The following is a 22,367-nucleotide window of genomic DNA, read 5'->3' as shown; positions in this document are numbered from 1 at the left end:
TGTTTAGTTGCACAGATTGCAGTTTAAATATTGATCTACTGTATGAAGACAGTAAAATATATACATTTCCTACATGTTAAGTAATATTATGTAATAAAACATTTCCAAATGTTAGCAAAGAGCAAGAAATGTACATCTAGCAGTTTCTTCGTCTTGCTGACGACTGCGCAGGCTACTTGTATTATTCACTCACAAGATGCCGCCATATAGTCAAGAACAGCGGGATGACAGGCATGCTCTACCGGTGAAGAAGTTGCTAATACTACCATATCTAGAAATAATATACTTTGGAATGTTGTGATGTCTGACCATGAAGAATGAAGTATTCCAGACAAAGTTATACATTTACATAGACGTATATAGTAAAGATCATTCATTAACCATTTAGCATTTTGGGGATTTTCAAAAACCAATTAAAAAAACAAAGACAAAAGAAATCATCTGTAAATTATGCAAACTAATGGAAAACTATAGGAAAATGTCTAATACATTGTAGAATATTTCATGCACCAACTTTTTCATGTATCCATTCAAAGAAAATGCAACAAGCAAAGTGAGCAAGAACATTTATTTTAAAATATATACAGTCTATAAGGGCAGTTTAACGAAAAGTGTTCACTTTACAAATGTAATTAATCACAGCAGCCTGGTTTTCCAAACAGAGACCTTGAGGACCTGCTAGCTCATAATGAACTGATTTAATAATCGTGCTGAAGTAAAACTCTGCCTGAAACATGAACTCAAGGTAAAACATCAGTCTCAACAAGTAAAACTTCACAGTAAAAACTGATTTTCTCTGGAACATTGATTAAACTGAACTTGACTTAAACACCTAACACTGCTTTCTCTATTTAAAAACTCTCACATGCATTAATAAATGCAGTCAAACAAACTAAGACTGGATTCTTTTCTTTAGCTGATGAAGTTGTACACCAGAAATGTTGGTGTTTGGCAGTACTTTGTAGCAAACAGCTTCCCTTGTGGCGTCGGGTCAGAAAAGGCTATTTCCTCTTTGGTCAGGTGACTTCCGTACATGAACGTATTCCTGAATTAGAAAAATAAAATCATTAAAATATACACATACAAAAGCCATTTATACAAACTCCTACTATATAAACCTTTTTTTTGCTATTAAAGGGTTAGTTCACACAAAAATGACAATTCTATCACCTTACCTCCCTGTCAATTTTAAACGAGAGACATGTTCAGATGGAAAACTAAAATATAATAAATGAATTGTGAGAGCTCAAATCCAGAAAGGAACCAAAACTTTCTTAAAACAATCCATGTGCCTTCAATGGTTCAATCATAATGTTAAAAATCTAGCACAAGAAAAAAAATCTAATAACTTTGTTCAACTGTTTCTTTGCTGTAACATGTGGCGCACATTTCCAAGAGTGCAGTGCTGTGCTCTGTATGCATGCCATGCTCAATTTCTACGGATTCTAAGTAACAACAGTTGAACAATGCACAAACATTTGTAGCTTCATGACATTATGATTCCACCACTAGAGACACATGGACTGTTTTGAGTATATGTTTGACGTCTGGACATCAAGACTCAGTTCTACAAGGTCTTGCAACAAGATGAGGGCAACATGATCAATGACAGAAGTTTGGGTAAAAAATCATATATGGCAACCTTGATTACAATATTTCTTCTTAAATCATAAACAAGCCTTGTAATAATACCCAGTAATGGATCTGATAGGGTTTTCAGCATTTCGATGAGTGCCTTGTGTTAGGGATAAAGTACATCCAAGAGTTATCACAGAATAAAGCATGACAGGCTAATCATCCGCCCGAATAATATAAGACTGAAGGGCTGTATTCTTTACAAACAACCATCCTGGATGTATTTGAATCCCACTTATTAGATGGCTACTTGCCACAAAACAAGACAAAACATTGGCCGCTTTTCCACCATCATGCCAAAGTGTTTTAAGAACACTAGGATACGGGTACAGTTGTTTCTCCACTGAGCCTGGAACAGCGCAGCACGATTACAAACTGTTCTCAGCATGGTTAGACAACATTCATCCAGAATAAACTACACAACATTTATTATTTAAAAAAATGATACTGATCTAAACACTACAGATTGAAAAGGGTTTTATAACCATAGAGCAGTCGCTGACAGAGAATGACTGGCCCACCACATTCTTAAGAACATACTTTATTTATTAACGTTTTTATTTCATTGACTTGAATATAGTTAACCGTGTATGGTATGTTTACTAACCTGTCATCTAAAATCTAAAATAACCTATTGTTTTATTTGTTGCTAGAACTTGATTAATTTGATTGCCTTCTATCTAGGCAATGAGACCTTTATTTCGCCTGACTAAGCGTGAGTTTATTGGTATAGGGCTGCACGATTCTGGCAAAAATGTGAATCACGATTTTTTATTTTACTTAAAATCAAGATCACAATTCTGTGAATGTAAAATAAAGGTTAATATGATTAGCCTATTATTATTGTTATTTCTCAAACATATGGTAAACAACAATAATAATATTAGGCCTATGTGTAGCTCTACTGTTGCTTAAAATGCACAATTTTGTATTGTGGCAGACTTGAACAGACTTTCAGTACGTCCTGTTTGTTAATTCACAGTAAACATATGACATCGGAATACAACTATTCATAATTATAAAATTGAATTATTATATTTTAGACATGTGCTTGTCATCTGTCATTGACAACATTATTAGACCATTATATATAGGCTAGGGTTGTTATACTGAGACAGTAAACATTTATTTTCATGCACAACTCTGTTTCCGCTATGAAAGAAAAACCATATCAAATGCTTGTCGTAATCATAACTCTAAAATGCGATATGATCATTTAAATGATGTGCGCACAGGTTTCCCTTTCCCTTCCTAGTGCGTCTCATGGCTGTTGTCACTGTGAGAAAAACACACACACACACACACACACACACACACACACACACACACACACACACACACACACACACACACACACACACACACACACCTGCTCGGCCCTCAAACGATAGCTCTGTGCAACAAACTGAACGTTATTTACAACTTCATTACCTGTCTTTCACAGCATATGCAGGTTGTGTTCACTAAAGTAAGCGTCATTTGCGTGCACGTGCGCATTTTCGGCAGTAAACAAACAGTGCGATTTCGCGACCATGAATACATTATTACATGAAGACAGAAATGACATTTTGTGTGAATTATACTTCATAAATACAGTAGGTGACACTTTTAACACCATTTGAAGGTGTCAATGTTGCTGTGAAGACTTCTGCAGCCACCTTTTCTTCTCTCCTGATCTTGAAAATATAATTGGCTGAATCGTAGAAAAAGCTGAATTAGGTTCGCGTGTAGGGTCGAATCGAGATGGTAATCTTTTTTCGATTAATCGTGCAGCCCTAATTTGGTAGCACAAAAACACGCTCTGGTAAAGAAAACTTTACCAACGACTGCTGAAAGACTTCTTTCCTGCTGCGCATCGTATAAAGACACGCTTAACATTTTCGATGTCCACAATCCACAACAACATCCTATATCCATGGCACCGGAACTTGCAGACTCTTTGAACAAACACCACCTGAAGAATGATTACAGTGTGTTGTGATGTCAGCAGTCAACGTAGAAAGTCAAATTTATCTTGAATTTTTTGGACTTTGCTTGAACGCCAAGCTACTGTGGTATGATTTAAATTATAGCCTATATTTGAACCAATAAACAAGTCAAATGAATGAATATATTAAATAAATATGGATTCTTAAATGTCGGTATTGCTTTAACTCAAAATATCAATACCCTTTGACAAATGTTTTATAAAAAAAATAAAAGAACATTTTCTATCATTTGAGCTATAGGCATGTATACCATTCAGTTAAATATAAGTTGGACATTTATGGGGCTATGTAACACATTTCTGTGTTTTGTTTTGTTCTCGGTGATTTTTATTATGTACTGGGTGATGTAGCTATGCTAAATGTTTTTAGTAAACAAGCAGGAACTCGTCTATAGCTCGTTATGAAGACAAAAAAATTATTAAAATAACAAAAATACAAAGATAAAAAAAGCATCATAATGCTAAACATAATAGCCCTTTATATCCTGATATGCTATGTGCCGTTTCATATTCATTTTTTATTTAACATGATGCATTTGATGTTTGAATACTGGAAACCGATAACAGCCATTGTTTAAAAGGTTATATTTTACCATTAAATTGTAGTATATTTGATATCATTATCAACTTTTGATAAAAACCGCAGTCAGATTTAATTGATCGTTATGTAATAATTTAAGAGCTGTATTTTCTATTAGTGAAAGTGCAGACTCACATTTATTTCTGCCATGCCACTAATACAGATATACTATTATTGTTGCATTATCATTGTTTATTTTTCTGTTATGTAGAGATTTGAAATATATTATTTATTTCCCCTCCAGTCGTTTTCAATAATCACGTCAGAGTTTGGTCATTTTCCCTCCAAATAAAAGTTGCCCAGAGCTGCCTCTGACCTCTAAATAAACACGGGTGCTGTGACTTCTATCGTAGCTATATTTAGCCTGCTCTATACTAGAGAGTGGCATAACAGTGTTCAGTCATGCTTATGCTTTAGCTTTTCCACATGAGCATGAAAAAAAATTGTTTTGGCTTTTATTTGAATTTAAATAAACAAAGAGAGCCGTTTACATCGAGTTACCGAGGCCATTACTGATGTGTTTTGTATAAAGAGCTCTAATGCAGCACGACAGTGGAAAATGAAACCGTATCTGTGCTGTCTGGCCCGGTTTGGCATGGTTCAGCATAAAGAACGGTTCAGCACAATAGTGGAAAAGCACTTATTGTTTTGGCCGTAATAACCTATTAATTCTTTAATTAAACACAAAGCTGACAAAAGCACAGCGAGAGTATACACTAACTTTTGTTATTATGCATTATTCAGCCACAAGATGGTGACAAACAGTCAAAAACACAAAGCTGACAGAAACTAAACTGGCTGGTTAACGTAGCATATATTAACTTAAGTATTACTGATTCACAAAACAGCACCAAACTGTTCAAAACAGCGGCGTGACAAGCAGACACTTGAATTTTAATGTAAGTTTATAGATATGAATGTATTCATTGACAGTCAAGATTAGAATTTGATTAAGTTCCACTAAATGACACGGACTCATCCGGGTAGTTATCTTAGGCCCCGTTTACACTAGTGCGTTTTAGTTTTAAAACGGCGTTGTAGAATGAAAACGATCCGCATCCACACTAGCGTTTTACCCAGCGTTTCTGAACTGCTCTCCGTCCACACCAAAACGCTGAAAACGCACATCACGTGACCACACAGACACACTCGGGCAAGCGCTCCAGCATTTCTACCCAGATGAGAGCTCTGCTTGTCGGACTGCTCATCAAGCATCTCCCGCTGGATCTAATCTCACTATATTTGCTAAACGTGATATTTCATTCATGTTGTTGTCTTTATCTAACGACATAGGCCAATTCCCTGACTTTGGTCATTGGAATCTATTAAGTTACTTGTTCACGTGTAACATGTTGGTTAAGCGCAAAGATAAGTTAATGATTAATCCAGGTACATTGACTGATCGCTTGCCTTTATTTCCTACAATGTAATGTAATGTAATGTATTTTTTATTTAGTGCCATGTCAGCAACCAAGGCTATCTTCATGGCAGGAATCTTTCAACAATAAATATACAATTTAAAAATCGACAAACAAAATAAAACATAAATTAAATAAGATTTTTTGTGTTAATACATGATAAAAATTCTAAAATCTTTTCTGGTTCCACTTTGTCAAAAATGTCCTTAAAAGAGTTCATTTCATAAAAAGTCCTTCTGGAATCAGTAAAAGCAGGACAGTCCAGTAAAATATGTTTTACAGTGATAGGAGTTTTGCAGCACAAACACTGAGTGGGGTTTTCACCTTGGAGCAAAAATCCATGTGTAATTCTCGTATGTCCAATACGGCATCTGGTAAAAACTACTTGATCAAATCGGTTCTTAAAATGTCTTAAAATTCTGTGTGAAACTTCAGGTTGGATCTCATGTAGTTTATTGTTTTCTAATGCATCCCATTCCTTTTGCCACTTGTTTAAAATGTAAGCGTTGATAAAAGGTTTCATCTCTGACGGAGGAATTTGGCATTTGTTTATTACTTGCTTCAAAGCATCTTTAGCAGCTGCATCAGCTCGCTCATTGCCTAAAAGCCCGACATGTCCAGGAACCCAGCAAAAAATGATATGATAAAACTGATTTTGTAGTTGGTGAACTTTAGTTAAAATATTGTCAATCAAAGGATGATCATTTGTTGAAGATTCCATAACTTGGAGGCATGATTTAGAGTCTGTGAAAATGATGGATTTCTTTTGTTGTGCATTTTCTATGTACTCCAATGCTAAAAGTAAAGCGCGGGCTTCAGCTGTGAATATGGAGCATTCTTTAGGTAGACTGATTCCATGACTTTGTTCCCCTGTCACCATTGCTGCTGCTACATTACTTTCCATCTTTGAACCATCTGTGAAGATTGGTATGTGCTGAGAGTATTGAGTTCTGATATCCAGGTATTGTTGTTTGTACATATTGGGATGTGTAACTCCTTTCTTCTGGTGTCCTAGCTCCATATTGATTATAGGCATCTTTAAATTCCAGGGAGGCAATGAGTTGAAGTGTATTTGTTTTAAAATGTCCAGGTTTAAATTTAGATTTTGTAAGTGTGAATTGATACGTAAACCAAATGGTCTGATGGTTTTTGGCTTACTTTCGTATAATTGTACAAACTGAGGTTCGAAAACTGCAGTATAAGCTGGGTTATTCTTATTTGCCTTTAGTTTGATAGCATATTGTAATGAAAGTTTCAGCCGTCTATTTTGAAGTGAGGGTTCGTTAGCTTCAATGTACAGACTCTGAACGGGTGATGTTCTGAATGCTCCTAAAGCAAGCCGTAATCCTTGATGGTGGACTGTATTGAGGATTTGTTTATAAGATTTCCTGGCAGAGTCATAAATTATGCTTCCATAATCCAAACGAGATCGAATGAGAACTCTGTACAATCGTAAAAGTACAGTTAAGTCAGCACCCCAATTTGTTTTTGCCAACACTTTGATTATGTTCATAGCTTTGAGGCACTTGTTTTTCAAAAATTTTAAATGAGGGATAAAAGTCATTTTGTTATCAAAAAGGAGACCTAAAAACTTGATTTCTTTAACAACTTTGATCATATTTCCATTGATAAAAAGTTCTGGATCATGATGAAGTGATCGCTGGATACAAAAATGTGTACAAACAGTTTTTGTTTTAGAGAACTTAAAACCATTTTCGACAGCCCACTGGTTAATTTTGTGAATATTTAACTGCAATTGCCTTTCAATTGTATTCATGTTCTTCCCTCTGTAACAGATACATAAATCATCCACGTAGATGCTGCAGAACATATTTGGAGCAATGATTTCCACAATGCTATTTATTTTAATATTGAAGAGTGTGACCGAGAGTATACTTCCTTGAGGAACTCCGAGTTCTTGTTGGTGGGTATTTGAAAGGGAATTTCCCACTTGGACTCTGAAGTTTCTTCTAGTGAGAAAGTTTGAAATGAAGGTAGGAAGTTTTCCTCTAAATCCCATTTGGTGAAGATCTTTTAAAATTCCATATGTCCATGTTGTGTCATAAGCTTTTTCTAAATCAAAGAAAACAGCAACAACATGTTCTTTTCTGATAAATCCATCTCTGATATAAGTTTCTAGTCGGATTAACTGATCCAATGTACTCTTTCCACGTCTAAATCCACACTGGTAGTCAGTTAGTTGTTTGTTTTTTTCTAGTGTCCAGACAAGTCGGTTGTTAATCATTCTTTCCATCGTTTTACATAAACAACTGGTCAGAGCAATTGGTCTGTAGTTATTTGGATCAGTGTGGTCTTTTCCTGGTTTAGGTATAGCTATTACTGTTGCTTCTTTCCACGAAGCTGGAATTTTTCCCGAAGACCAGATGTTGTTGAACTCGTCCAGTAGGAGGCATAGTGAACTATATGGTAAGTGTTTTAAAAACTGGTAATGGATTTTATCTGGTCCAATGGCTGTATCATGTGAGCATTTTAAAGAATTTATTAATTCTTTAATTTTAAAAGGTTGATTATATACTTCTTTGTTGTCAGAATAAAAATTTAGTTCTTTGCATTCCTGCTGTGCTCGTATGATTTGAAATGCTGGGAGGCAGTTCTCTATTGATGAATTCTTTTCGAAGGCTTCAGCTAATGTATTTGCTATGTCCATTTCCTTTGTTTGAAGTATTCCTTGTTTTATAATATGTTGTATGCGAGTTCCATTTTCCTTTCCCTTCATTTTACGGATCATGTTCCAAATCTTCTTCATGGGAGTATAGTAAGTTAAGCTGGATACAAATTGTTTCCAGCTTTGTTTCTTTGCTTCATTTAGGGTTCTGCGAGCTAGGGCTCTACAAATTTTAAAATGGATAAAATTTGTAGTTGTTGGATGTTTATTAAAAGCACGTTCTGCTTTTTTCCGAGTTTCAATAGCTTTTTTACATTGTTCATTAAACCAGGGATTTGTCTTTCGTTGTGGTTTTGTTGATGTCTTTGGGATGGTTTCATCTGCTATAGCGATTAACTGCTGAGTGAAGTCTTCTATTGAGTTCTGATTATCTTGGGTAGCTGACATAAATTTTTCACAACACAAGGTTTGAAAGGTGGTCCAGTCTGCTTTCTTGAGTTGCCATCTTGAAGGTCTACTTGTTACATCCAGTTGTGGAAATGTGAGGATAATTGGGAAGTGGTCACTCCCGCATAGATCATTCCATACTCTCCATGAACAGTCAAGTAAAAGATCAGCACTACATATTGTCAGATCGATTGCTGTATAAGTACCATGTCCTGGATGAAGATATGTTTTGGTTCCATCATTTAAAAGACATAAATCATTATTTTCTATAAAAGTTTCCATTCTTCTTCCTTTAGCATCACAGTGATCATCACCCCATAAGTTGTTGTGGCTGTTAAAATCACCCATCAGTAAAAATGAAGTTGGTAATTGTGAAATAAGTTTGTCCAGTTCTTGAGGTATTACAGCTTCATGAGGTGGGATATAGATAGAGCATATTGTAATTGTTTTATGTAGAGTAAGTTGAACTGCTGTTGCTTGTAATTGAGTGTCCAATACAACTTGACTGTGGATAATGTCGTTTCTCACTAGGATAGCTGATCCTCCAGAGGGTCGTTGTATGTTTGGTCCACATATACTAATCATATTAAAACCTTTAAAAGTTAAGGCATCATTTGGAGATAAGTGGGTTTCCTGAATACAATAGGCAAGTGGGTTAAAAACAGAATTTAAATGCTGTAATTCTGCAAAGTTGGTTTTTAGTCCCCGACAATTCCACTGTATTATGTGATTGTTTATTCTCAAGTGGGAAATATAGGTACAGGTCCTTTATTTTTACATTTAGGTGAGAGACTACGACTACGACTGGTCGTTGTCTCCGTCATTTCAATATCTTTAGGATTGTCATCTTTGTGAGTTCGACATTTATCTTGATTTGGTTGTTGATTTGTTGTACTTGGAGTTTTCTTTTTCACTTTTGATTCTTTCTGTTCTAGGTATGAGTCTTGAATTGTTCCAGTTTGAATGAGTTCATTTTTTGTTTTTTGGGAAGTTGAGTTTTTGGTGTTGCTTATGGTTTGGGGTTTGTCCTTGAATAGCCAAGTTAGATCCGTCTGACAACTTATTGATTGAGTTTTTGGTGTGACTGCAACAGAATAGGGCTTTTTCAGACAGAAGGCAGGAAGAGCTTCAACTATTTTACGAGCTTCAGGATAACTCATCTTCCTTGTGTGTTTTATTTTTTGTATTTCTTTCTCTTTATGCCAAATGGGACAATTCTTTGATGAGGCTGCATGATCTCCAAGGCAGTTTTTACATTTAGGAGGTTTTGTGCAGTTCATTCCATGATCATCCTCACCACAGTTTTGACATGTTGTCTTATTTTTGCATCCTGCAGATCCATGACCAAATTTCTGGCATTTAAAACATCTCAGTGGATTTGGTATGAATATATCTACAGCAACACTTAAATATCCAAGTTTGATTTTCTCTGGTGGTTGTGGTCTGTTGAAGGTCAGGATGTATGTTCCCGTTTTAATCATCTGCCCATCCTTTTTGATGATTATTCTTTTTACGTCGATTACACCTATTGGTTTTAATTCTAAAACGATTTCGGATTCGTCCATATCTTGTAATTCTCTGGTGCGGATTACACCTTTGCTGTTGTTCAGGGTAGAATGAGGGAATGCTTTCATAGTAATTCCAGCCAAAGTTGTTGCTTGTAGTAAATTTTCTGAGTTAGCTTTCCTAGCACATTCCACCAAAATTTGTCCAGATCGCAGCTTTTTAATGTCTTTTACTGTTCCTGCAATTCCTGTGATTCCTTTGTGGATCGCAAAAGGGGACAGTTTGGTCAGGGGCATGTCATCAGTCAGTGATTCCAGTACAATAAATCTTTGCCAGTTTTCATTTTCAGATGGGAAATTAAAACCAGTTCTTAGTTCAGTCTCCAAGTCTTGTTCCAATATCCGTTTTTTAGTGTTTTGATTTTTTGCCATAATGTTTAGATATTTGTTCTTCATCTCTGCTCCTCACCCACCTCGGAGTCCTACAAGGGGATGTACAGAGCCACGGACATCCACTGGATGTACATCAAGGATACAGTGATGATATACTTGAGCATATAAACACAGGGTCTATAATACTCAATTGACCCTATGCCAGCGCCTTCCGGGAGAAAGGCAAGTCCTGACAAGCCGATTGATTGGAATGGGCCTTTCCAATCTCTCGTCTAGTTGAAGTATGAGCCAAAGTGATGTGTTGGATAATTGATAGCCGCAGCAAATCAAAATCCTCAATCACCAGGATCTCTTCCTCCACCAACACGAGTCGCAACTCACGGCCAACAAGTTGCCCCATTTGTCGCCTCTTACGAACAGCAAGGGGGTGCTAGGGACCTATTCTACCCCGGGTCCCCACGGGGCTCCTACAATGTATAAACTTATTGTATGTTACACTTTTATAATTATCGATTATTAAAACTGATATTCAGCAAAAGAGAGGGTGCGTTTCGTATTTTCACTGAAATTGAAAGGAGGCAGTTGTTATCGGCTCCGTTTTGTTATAAATATCCACACAGTGAAGAAGACGCTCATATATGCAGCACGACGCTTCAATTTCTGCTGTCTGTTAAGTTGCTAATATTAAAAAGAAAGTAGGCAGTTCCTTAAATCATGTTTACATTTTATTGTTGAGAAAGTGAAACAACGTAGCCAAGGTGATGTGAATGAAGTTATAAAGTACACTGTTACCTTTGAAGATTTACGCGTGTCCTCGGTATGTTTTCCATATCAAACTGAGAAGGGGGAGACTGCAGCCTTGATCAAACTTGCGAAGTCTTAACTTACAAGAAGAGGATGCGAGACTGAACTGTGTGTGGGCTACTTAATATTGAGGAAAAGCCCCAATCAGATAGGCGAACGTTTGCAGCCCCGCCTCCGTTTTCAGATGTCTCCGTCTTTCCCCATCCACACTGAGACGGAGCAGCAGCGTTTTAGAATGAAAACGGCCTCTCCAACGTTTTCAAAAAGCTCCGTTTTCGGCACTCGAGAACTCCGGCGTAGTGTGGACGGATGGCGTAACCGTAGCAAAACTTATGCGTTTTCAAACTAAAACGCACTAGTGTAAACGGGGCCTTAGAATAACATACCTGGGAATATCTTGACTGACCAATCAGAATAGAGTATTCCAAACAGCTGTTAAATAAAATGTGTTAATGCACTGTGTACCTGGCCGTGTCCAGAAGGCGTGTGGCAACGCTCTTCCTCCTCATCAGACTGAAGACCCAGATGCGACTGACGCCACAGAGGGCTTTCTCCGGGACAGTAGAGCAGCACCAGGTCCTGTGGTGCTCCATGAAGTCCTCCTTGCTCATGTCTTTTTGTTTCTCTGGCTGCTCCAGCACACGATAGGCCTACAAAACATTTGAAGTTGAATTCAGCTCAAGGTCACTTTTTAATCGTCATTTCAGTTTAGCTAGACAAACAATCACCTGTCTAATATTCTCAGCCACCAGACATCCTACAACCATCCTGTCAGTGTTGATGAAGAGGTATGTTTTAGCAGAGCTCGGGCTGCTGAGGGTGATCTGCTGAAAACCCAGCTCACTGTCTGCAATCCGCCTCACGTCCTCTGCCTGGAAGTAAGAAAGAAAACACTAAAATATTAGTTATTAGTTACAGAGTTCCAACTCGTAGCCAAATACTAATTTCCTTGACTTTTATATTTCCGGGTTTCTCAGTAGCGAAAGTCATCATAGTTGGGTAAACTTAGAGTGCAGTGAATCGAGGAGTTTAACAATTAATTTTTTACAGTCTTATTTGCTGAAATAAAAGAAAAACTCCACGATGGTGTTATCAAAACTTTCAGAAAAAAGTGAGAGACTGACAATGGCAGCCAGAGGAAATAATAATTTCAAATTTACTGTTGTAAGCTGTATTAGAAACACCTCACACAAGCAGCATTTTTTTTTATTTATTTAATGCAAAGAGGATATAACACATGGATAAAAACATGTTCATACAAAAAAAAAAAAAAAAAAAAAAACTAAATACTAAAAAATTTCAAAACTTTAAGATGTTGATGACCGTTAAACACGTAATAATAGTCTTGTGAAAAGGGTCAATAAAGCTTAATTTCCATGAACTATGAACAGAAAAGACAAGTGAAACCTGAAACAAAGCAATAAAAAAGCACAACATAAAAAAAAAAAGACATTTAATTTTTTAAATGGAAAGAAACATTTTAAATGACAAACAAAAATCTCTGAAATTACAATCAATTGGGCAAAAATGTAAAAATAAATACATCCCTGACGTGCCATGTCTGAATGAGACCTTTTAAAATTCCATGATATTCCACAAGAGCTCTGTATTGAAGTGCACATCTTATGCTTTCTTTTAATGATACATTTTTTAGGTTACCAACAAGAGATATATATTTATCCAAAAGTATTGCATGTTTTATTTATATCTTATTAACATAAATATTATAGCCTTTATTTTACCAGGAATAAAAGTAAAAATATTATTATACATTTATATACACTCACAATTTAAACGTACTAGATGAGTTATGTTGAAATATGTTAAATATCATTGATTTAAATAATAATTGATCTCTGAATAATCATTGTGATAAAGATAATACAACTACTCACTCTAGACACTTCAGAGTGACATTATATTTCTTTTGGGACAAAATAACTCAATTGTTGGTGCACTGAAACTTTGCAGACATTTACTATTGCAGTGATATGTAATAGGAGAACCATGCAGGGTTCCCACGCTTCTTGAAATGACTTGAATTTTAGACATATGAGTTCAAGACCTGGAAAGTACTTACAAACAAACAAAAGTGCTTGAATTTAAAGTTGATGGTGTTATTTCAACAATTGTACTGTCCTGCTTTCAAAAACTGAATGATAAAATAAGACATTCTTCATTTAAAAATCTTATATTAAGCTCTTATAACTGAACTATGACAAAAAAATTAATTTTTAATACTTCAGAAACCACATTTGAATATTACCAATAGTGAATTCAACTAATTGTATTAAAGTTCTTTAAACATGACTTTTTCTCAGTCGCTTTGTTGCATTTCTCACTACACTATTTACATTTACACAACAGTTAATGCATTTCTCAAAATAATTAGTACAAACTGCAAAACCTAGTTGATAACCTACAAAAGTGTGTCACTTGCTCAAAATGGAGAGCTCTTTCCTCAAAAGCAAGTATTGATGTCAATAAAAGTGTCAGTATCAAGATGAAAAGTCCCGACACCATTGTTTATGAACAAGATAGTCAAATGGCTTTGTCGTGTTTTCATTATGACAGTTTACTCTGTACATTTTTCCAATGCAAAAAAAAATTGTCAAATTTTGGTGACACTTGCTGAAAATGCTGAAGACAGCACTATATACTATTTGCATAGCCATTTGAAAACTACAGTGAAGTCGACATTACTGCGTTTAGTGAGGTATCTGAGTACAACACACTGAATATGTATGTTTCACATGTTTACTGCATTTGCTCTTTACAATCCTAATTTATTAACAGCAGTGTGCAAAAAATACATTTTTAATAAATATAATATTTATTTATATTAAATACATAAATATTTACAACAAACAAACTCCCTTTGGCTAGAGCTGTGCACAACTGTAAACAATATTGCAGTACATATTGGAACTGAACCTACAACAAACAGGTCTGTAAATCGTTCATCAATTTGTTCGATTTAGAAAACATTAAGGAAAAAATGTTTTTATAAAATTAGCTTGACAGATTTGACAACTAGTTCAACATTTGTGTATGTAATGACTGAAATAATGAAATGAGGACTATTAGTTTTATATGGAATGACTATTCAGGATTCAAAAGTTTAGTTCATCCTGACTGACATAGCATAAGCAAATAATAATGGTCTAAAACAGCAAACAGTTGTATATAAGCCATTGATGCAGGTCCAAAAGTATTTGCAGTTTGTTGGAGGGAATGAGAAACTGCTACTGTGATGTGCACAAATTACTTAACTGTTTAGAGAAATGCATTAACTGTTGTGCAAATGTAAATAGTGTTGTGAGAAATGCACCAAAACCACTGAGAAAAACTGTAAAACAGTTACATTTATAAAAAAAAATTTCACACTCAAAACATCATCATTATGACAATTTAAAGTAAATATAAAGTGTAAGTGAGGGATGCATATATATGCTGGGGGTTGTTAATTACAAAAGTGCTTGATTTAAAAAGTCCTTGAATTTGGTGCCTATGAAAGAGTGGAAACCCTGACCAAAACACTTTAGATTACAACCAGCCATCACCAGCGTACCTTTCTCGTGGCGTACTTGGGATCATCTGGAAGAACGAGAATGATCTTTCCATCCCAGAATTCTGCCACAACCCTCTCTTTTTTCCAGCCCTAAAAACAAACAAACTGATGTTGAAAAAATGTTCTGCAGAAAAACTGTTCAGCTGTAGAGAGAGAGAGTTGAGTCATTATAAGCCACATCAGCTTCTCTATGTCAAAAATAAAAAACTGATAATGTTCATTATTGTATAGATATCACTTCTATAATTCTAAACATTAACAATAACAAGTCATCAACAGCAATAAATACATAAGATTTATAAATAATAATAATATACAAGATAAAAATCTAAAACAGTTTAAGGGCTAAAGGGCAAAATTGTACAAATTTGGAAAGATTCACGTTAAAAAAATATTTCGTTTAAAGTCTCTCCAGCTAAAAATCATTGTCTGATAACATTAAAAATAGGGCAGTCAATAAGAAAATGCCTCACAATCTGGTTTCTGTTTCATTACTGGCATTTTGGGGTTTCTTTTTTCCGAGTACACGTCCATATGTGTATCCAATATACGATCTGTTGTAATATTAATAAACATCATGATGGCTCACCACAAACTTAATTGTGTCCAGAAAGCGCTGATGGAACTGTGTGTGTTGAAAGTTGTCCTCTGGACTGTCTGTGCTGTACAGCATCCCACAGGATGCACAGGTAGTGGCTCCAAACTGCTTCTGACCAGCATCCTAAAGAGCAGACATGCCAACCATAAACAACAGGTCAAAAACCACAGATTGATTTTTTTATTTATATTCTTATATTATATTTTCTAATAGGTTGATCTACTCACGATGATGAGCTGGTTGTCGGTTTGCTTTTTCATCTCTCTCCTCAGCATGCTCCTCTCTTTGGCTTTAAGAGCAGGAGTTGCGGTCAGAGTTGAAGGAGTGCTGCTGTTCAGCGGTGGAGACAACTTCCCCTTTTTCTGAGGTCTAAAACAGAGAAATTAAGAGATAGATTAGATGGAAAGATAAGATGCTAGGTCTGCACAATATTGGAAAAATCTCACATTGCGATATTTTGTTTTGCTGCAATATACATTGCGATATGAATCAAATTTCACCAGATTAATTGAATATCTCTATTTGGAAAAATTCCATTTATTTAGAAAGATTTTCTATGCAGTGCGTTTGCATAAATTATAATAAATGCATATATTAATAAGATAGAGATGAAAATAAATAGCGATTTGTGGTTTTTCGATGAGTCTAACTGAAATTGAACAGTCAAACATAAATTAATATGGTCATTTTGTATAAATTATTTAAAAATGATAATATTTAATGTTTGTAACATTTTAATAAATCTAATCCTGCGATGTGACTATTGCAAATGCACACATTGCAATATCGATGCTCAAACGACATTGTGCAGCCCTATAAGATCATCACAACAGCTGAAATGACTGAATATAACTTTGCAGACATGAAGATAGATTCTGACACACTATTCAGCTATACTCTTAAAAATATCCATGGTGAAAAACTTTTAACACCTATAATAACTAACCTTCGCACAAAAGCATCTTAATAGCAGATAAAGGTTTTTCAGGCATTTAAAATGCCATCCACAAAAAAAATCTTTATTGGTTACAATATAATTTTTAAAGCAAAATGTTTTTGGGATAACCCCCAGAAATATTTCAGGATTTTATAAGTATTTCAATGGGTTAACTGAACACTGAAAGGTTCTTTGGAGAACCAATTTTTCTTTGCTTGCCAATATAATCTTTAAATTTCAAAGTGCATTAGGGGAAAACAAAAGGGTTTGTTTTACCTTTTAGTGCCAAAGATGGGATACACAGATGACTCTTCTGAAGAAAACATAATGATAATAATTAAAACATGATTAAAATATCATTTTCAGATAACTGTCTTAAAAGACACAGTATATGCATATATACTAATGCATGCAGTATTTTTGGATAAAGCTACACATTACATTTTAAAGATATTATTCACAGGGTTCCCACACTTTTATGAACGGCAGATTCAAGAACTTTTTGAAACACTGGTTCCCAAAGTGGGGGTCGGGACACCGTAGTGCAGTGGTCACCAAACTTGTTCCTGTAGGGCCGGTGTCCTGCAGATTTTAGCTACAACCCTAATCAAGCACACCTAAACAAGCTAATTAAGGTCTTGCTAGGTATACTTGAAACACCCAGGCAGGTGTGTTGAGGCAAGTTGGAGCTAAACCCTGCAGGGAGACCAGCCCTCCAGACCAGGGGCCTCATGTACGAAGACTTGCGTGGAAATCTTACTAAAACATTGCGTACGCACAAAGCTGTAAATGTGCGTACGCAGAAAAAAATTCAGATGTATGAAACACTGCGTACGCCGAATCTCACGCATATTGTTTTGTACATCCGAATGAACGTGAAACTGAGCGCAACATGCACGAGCACAAAACCCCTCCCTGCCTCCTCCCCCGTATGAATATGCTAATGACTATGCTAATGTAAAAACCCAACGAAAAAGCAATGGCAAAAGCAAGCAAAAAGAGAAACTTTGAACAGAATGTGAAATGGAGGTGCTGCTTTCGGAGGTAGACCGGACGAAAGCGGTGTTATTTGCAAGTTTGTTCGGCGGAATTAACAACAAAAGAAAAAAATAGAGTGGGAGAGTTTAGCTGATACGGTTAACACAGTTGGGTCTGAACATCGCACTGAGTGCATTTAAAAAAGAAATAGTGTGGTTTATATCTGTAAAATGTTGCAATACCCTTCGCGGTCTCAGTGGCGCACCTCAGAAGAAGCATGTGATCATGCACTGACATGTTCGAGCATAAACTCGGTTCGAATCCAGCGTCTGATGAATTCATTCTTCTTTTTTTTCCCCGCTACATATCAGATTTTGCCCACTATTTATCACGAGAAAGACAAGTAGGAATCATCAATAAGTTTGTGCATCATATTTTATTTGCACATTTATTGAATGGAAATGTTTCTGATTCACGCATGCAAATTTATCTTCACATAGTGTCTTTATAGCAATGTGCGTGCAGTAGATTGCTCAGATTACATTGGGAAAACAGGCGACCGCTGCAAATTGTGCTTTAATGTTTAGCTGGTCAACTGTATGGTATGGAAATCTTACATACCTACTATATGAACCCGTCTCATACAGACGCCATTGCAAGGATCAGACACTTTGTAGAGAAGAATTTAACACAACTGCCTCTAGGAGTCGCCAATGGAAATAAAACAGACACGCACAAAAAATGTGCGTACGCCTGCCAGAAACCTGCCGTGAACCTGCGCAAATTCCCACGTTCAGTTCATTGTTAGTAAATCCAAACGTGAGCGATTCTGAGCGTGAAACCTGGCGTACGCAAAGTTTTTGTGCGTACGCAGCGTTGATACATGAGGCCCCAGGATTGGTGACCCCTGCTGTAGTGAGTCACGAGACACAGAAGACAATTCTTTGAAATCAATAATCTTTTGGATTTATTATAAAGTTAGAGGACTGACAAAATTTTTCAATTAACGGTAGCCCTTCGGATTACTAAAAACTTATGCGCATAAATGAGTAGGATAAACTTTTTATTAGATAAGAAAATATGCGCATAAACTACGATGGAAACACTTTTACCGCACAAATGTCAGTATACGCATTAAAAAAAGGTCATGTGATTCTGTTATAAAAGATCATGTGATGATAAAAATGTGTGTGAATGGACAAACCAGCAGGCTGAGCACACTGTAAAACATTTGAAATGTTGTTTTGGTTGTTCTAAAACGCCGTAACAGATTTAATATTGGTGTTATTATACTATTATTGGCCTCCAGAATCAAGAGCGTCTGTGCCATTTATTAGTCATTTACTAGATAAAGAAAAGATTAACGCAGCTTCTCATACTGCAGCAAATTCAGTTTTTACTGTTGACATTTGGTGGCAGGTAATCAGGAAGTCACGATTTTGTTCGCTTTGACCTGTTGGATGGAAACGCTGCTTTATTCACACTTCTTTTATGGAAACAGCTATTGGCTCATGAACATTTCCTGCTTGTTATCAAACTATTTCACAACTGTAACAAGGCAATTCAATCATAACGCAATGTTAAAACAGATATTGTAACATTATTTATCAATGTGTGGCTCTTTTTGGATTTTCTGAAGCTATAGAAATGAAAAATGTAAAACAGGAATCTGTTGGGACCTTTGTTTTTGTTTACATCTAACAAAATGGTCTTTAAAGGCATTTCAATATGTTACAGAGTAGTTCACTCATTTCAGACCTGTTTGTGTTTCATTCTCTTTTAAAAAAACAGTTTTCTTTAAAATGTCTTTACCCGTATTTAACACAAAGAATAAAAACTCAACCAGGTTTGCCAGGCAGTGTGTATATACATTTAGGTACCCCGACTAGGAAAAAAATAATCCGATTTTGTAAGCTCCGAGTTCTGATTCCTTATTTAATTACGTTTATACACAGATAAATCATTAAAAGTTTATTTACCTTCATCATGAGAGCTATCATGATCTGGAAGCAGTAAATCACTCACATCAAACACCGAATCAGCTTCAGAAGGAGCGTCCTGGAAAACATTTTCAGCTTTAGAAGCAAAACAAACGAAAACTTTATTCACTATCAACATAAATTACCAGTTCAATCTAACCTGGCTGCCAGTCTCAGGGCTCACAGATCTCCTCAAAACCACCCTCAGCTCTTTAGTGATGCCATGCACATCTGCAAGGACCTGAGGAGACATTGGCGCTTGTGTCGACTCTCTTATATCACGGCTAACTTCCACTTCTAGCTGTTTTTTCAAGAAAACAGCACGGCGAACTGGGGAACGCTGTCCCGGTGCCGTCACCACTTCCTTCTCCCTCACCGGTTTCCGAATGCTGGGTTTTTCGTATGTTGGTTTAGGTTTTGCATTCTGTGCAGACTTCTTATACATTGAAGTAGGCTTTTTTCCAGTGTTAAAGAAAGCAGCGCCGACAACCAGCTTGGGTTTACCTTTGGATTTCATACTGCTGAATGAAATGGGAGTCATTGTGGATTTCAGCATTTGATCGGTTTGATTATCTGATGGACTTTTTTTCGCTTTGGGGTTAGCCGTGAAGTAGCCTTTCAGGTTGGACTGTGGAGCAGAAGCTCTGGGTTTCTTCTGAACTTTCTTGGCTGGTTTTACAACCTGATTCGCAGCAGTCAAAGGAGGGCGTGACGGCTCTTTGTTAGTGACTGATAGTGGAGATTTGGCTTCTTTTAGCACTTTTCTCTCCAGAGGTGTGAGATACAGGGGTTTCTGCTTGCTGTAGAAGGTCCCTGCTCCCAGCACTGCTTTCCGTGGCGAGACTCGCTTTGGGGGAGATTCTAGCAAAAAGGCCCTCTGCGTCTTTTTAGGTGTGCTGGGAATCTTTTGGGGGGAATTCAGAGAAATGGGAATGTTTTCTTTTTGTCGAGTGGTCCTTCTTGGAGAACTCCTCAGGCTTATTTGTTTCTTCGATGGATTACTGTGGTGGGTTTTTAAAAAATTTATATTTGTGTTACAAGAGCAAATATTTTAATATCTAATAAAAGTAAACTACACAATGTTACCTCTCGGCATCAGGAGAGCCATGTTTTCTCTTTCGGGATAACATCTTCAATCACCTGAAATGAGAAAACATTTTCAGATATATCAGTATATAAAAAGAAAACAGATTATTTTGCTAATCTCGTTGTCGTAGAATGATCAGAATGCATACGTAGAAATATGTTTTAGACTTGTTTTTTTAAATATATTCTTTTTTTTTTTAAATGTCTGAATAATAAAAAAATAAATAAATAAATAAATATATATATATATATATATATATATATATATATATATATTCTTTTTTAAACCAAAATATTTTAGAAAAAATATATATTGTGAGCAGTAAACATGTCTAATGCTTAATCATTAATGAATTATTAACTTCTGCTGTCTTTACAAAGATTACAAAGAAACTTAAAACGTCATCTTTGTATATCTTTTCTACTGGAAATACTGTTGTCTGAAATTTTTTTAAATAAATAAATTGAACACATACCTTAGAAACGATATTACAGAAAATTGACGATTTTAAAATCATGACTTTTGCAAACTGCGTATATATTTATTATGGATATACAAGTACATGTGTATATTTGAGAAAATTTTTATTTACATTTAGACTCTCTCTCTCTCTCTCTCTCTCTCTCTCTATATATATATATATATATATATATATATATATATATAGAGAGAGAGAGAGAGAGAGAGAGAGAGAGAGAGAGAGAGAGAGAGAGAGAGAATCTAAATATAAATAAACATTTTCTATATATATTTGATGATACAAATATAGATATGTAACAAAATAGTTTGGTATAGTTTTATTAATATGTATGCATCACGTATACATAATAAATATATATAATACATAGATTTATATTACGTCAAAAACTTATTTTGAATGCGATTAATCTTTGCCCAGCACTAATAAATATATAAACAAAGACAGCATATGACGAGCTAGCATCTGCAGTTTAAGTGCTTAGCTTGAGATAAAAAAGGCCAATTTACTACGTAACGTAATGGTAACACAACGTTTCTTTTACTTGGTCTTTACAAGGTCTTCGAAGTCTTAACGTTAAATATTAACGTTACTTTATACAACCTGCAGAAACAGTGAAACACGTAAGTTAACGTCAGTTATCTGCAACTGTGAAAGAAACAAAAGGCTGTTTTCATGTAGAAATTACCGCTATGATATTTGCATATGAAGTTTGACTTATACTTTATTATGTATACGATTTATAAGGTTACATCCTAAACATAGCTCTCTCACTTTTCCCGCAGTTCATTTCTAGGCGCCAACTAGGTCAACAGTACATAATCTCTAAAAATACACGTAGGTACCGTTTATCACAAACCCCATCAGATACTAACTTGAAAACAATACCTGTAGTAAACCACTTACCGGGTAGAATAGTACCAAATCTGGTTTTGAATTTACGTGAAAACACTGGAGCAAAATAATCGCGGCAAATCCTCTCAGCTTCACCCGCGGTCTGTTTTGAAGAACGCGCCAAAGTCAATTGTGGCGCACACGGAAGCGGAAACAGGGTTTGGAAGCATGACAACGTCCGGTTGGTGAAAAGAACTATGATCCATCTGTGCAAATCGGTTCTTTTGAACAAGTATTTTCAATGAGCCGATTAGCGACCGACACAGAAAAGTTTCTAATCTATCTTTGTCAACTATTGTATTACGTTAAAACAGAATTAATTAACATCAAGATGGTGTGAAGCAAAAAAAAAAAAAAGAAAAAAAGACCAAAATCTCAAAATTAACAGGTGTAAATGAAAGACTTCATGGTTTGGCATAGATTCCACTAGTTTACAAGAATATCCGACTC

General features: G+C 35.7%; 1 protein-coding gene across 3 annotated transcripts; it reads right to left on the bottom strand.

Moving 5' to 3' along the window:
- Nucleotides 1-549: 549 nt before the first annotated feature.
- On the bottom strand, nt 550-22,065 carry esco2 (establishment of sister chromatid cohesion N-acetyltransferase 2). 3 transcript variants are annotated; one of them, XR_015517573.1, is made up of 11 exons: nt 21,930-22,022; nt 20,545-20,598; nt 19,619-20,459; nt 19,459-19,537; nt 16,778-16,814; nt 15,792-15,933; nt 15,556-15,687; nt 14,967-15,056; nt 12,124-12,267; nt 11,052-12,045; nt 550-5,621 (listed from the first exon to the last, which is right to left on the bottom strand). XR_015517573.1 is itself a non-coding variant. In XM_087296619.1 (11 exons), the coding sequence occupies exons 2-11, from the start codon at nt 20,586-20,588 to the stop codon at nt 913-915; spliced, it is 1,824 nt and encodes a 607-aa protein (XP_087152745.1). In that variant the 5' UTR covers nt 20,589-20,598; nt 21,930-22,022; the 3' UTR covers nt 550-912.
- Between the last annotated feature and the right edge of the window lie 302 nt (nt 22,066-22,367).

The sequence above is a fragment of the Danio rerio genome, chromosome 20, assembly GCF_052040795.2.
Source record: "Danio rerio strain M-AB ecotype USA chromosome 20, GRCz13ab, whole genome shotgun sequence".
NCBI lineage: Eukaryota > Metazoa > Chordata > Actinopteri > Cypriniformes > Danionidae > Danio > Danio rerio.
Note: the sequence above shows the minus strand (reverse complement) of the source record. Positions and strands in the feature narration are given on the sequence as shown.

What these genes read in the sequence shown, in the direction of transcription:
- esco2 (XM_087296619.1), bottom strand. Translation starts at nt 20,588, where the DNA reads ATGTTATCCCGAAAGAGAAAACATGGCTCTCCTGATGCCGAGAG. An exon ending in GGCTCTCCTGATGCCGAGAG is followed by an intron (nt 20,460 to 20,544) that starts GTAACATTGTGT and finishes AACCCACCACAG; the next exon opens with TAATCCATCGAAGAAACAAA. An exon ending in TGGACACAATTAAGTTTGTG is followed by an intron (nt 15,057 to 15,555) that starts GTGAGCCATCAT and finishes GTTTGTTTTTAG; the next exon opens with GGCTGGAAAAAAGAGAGGGT.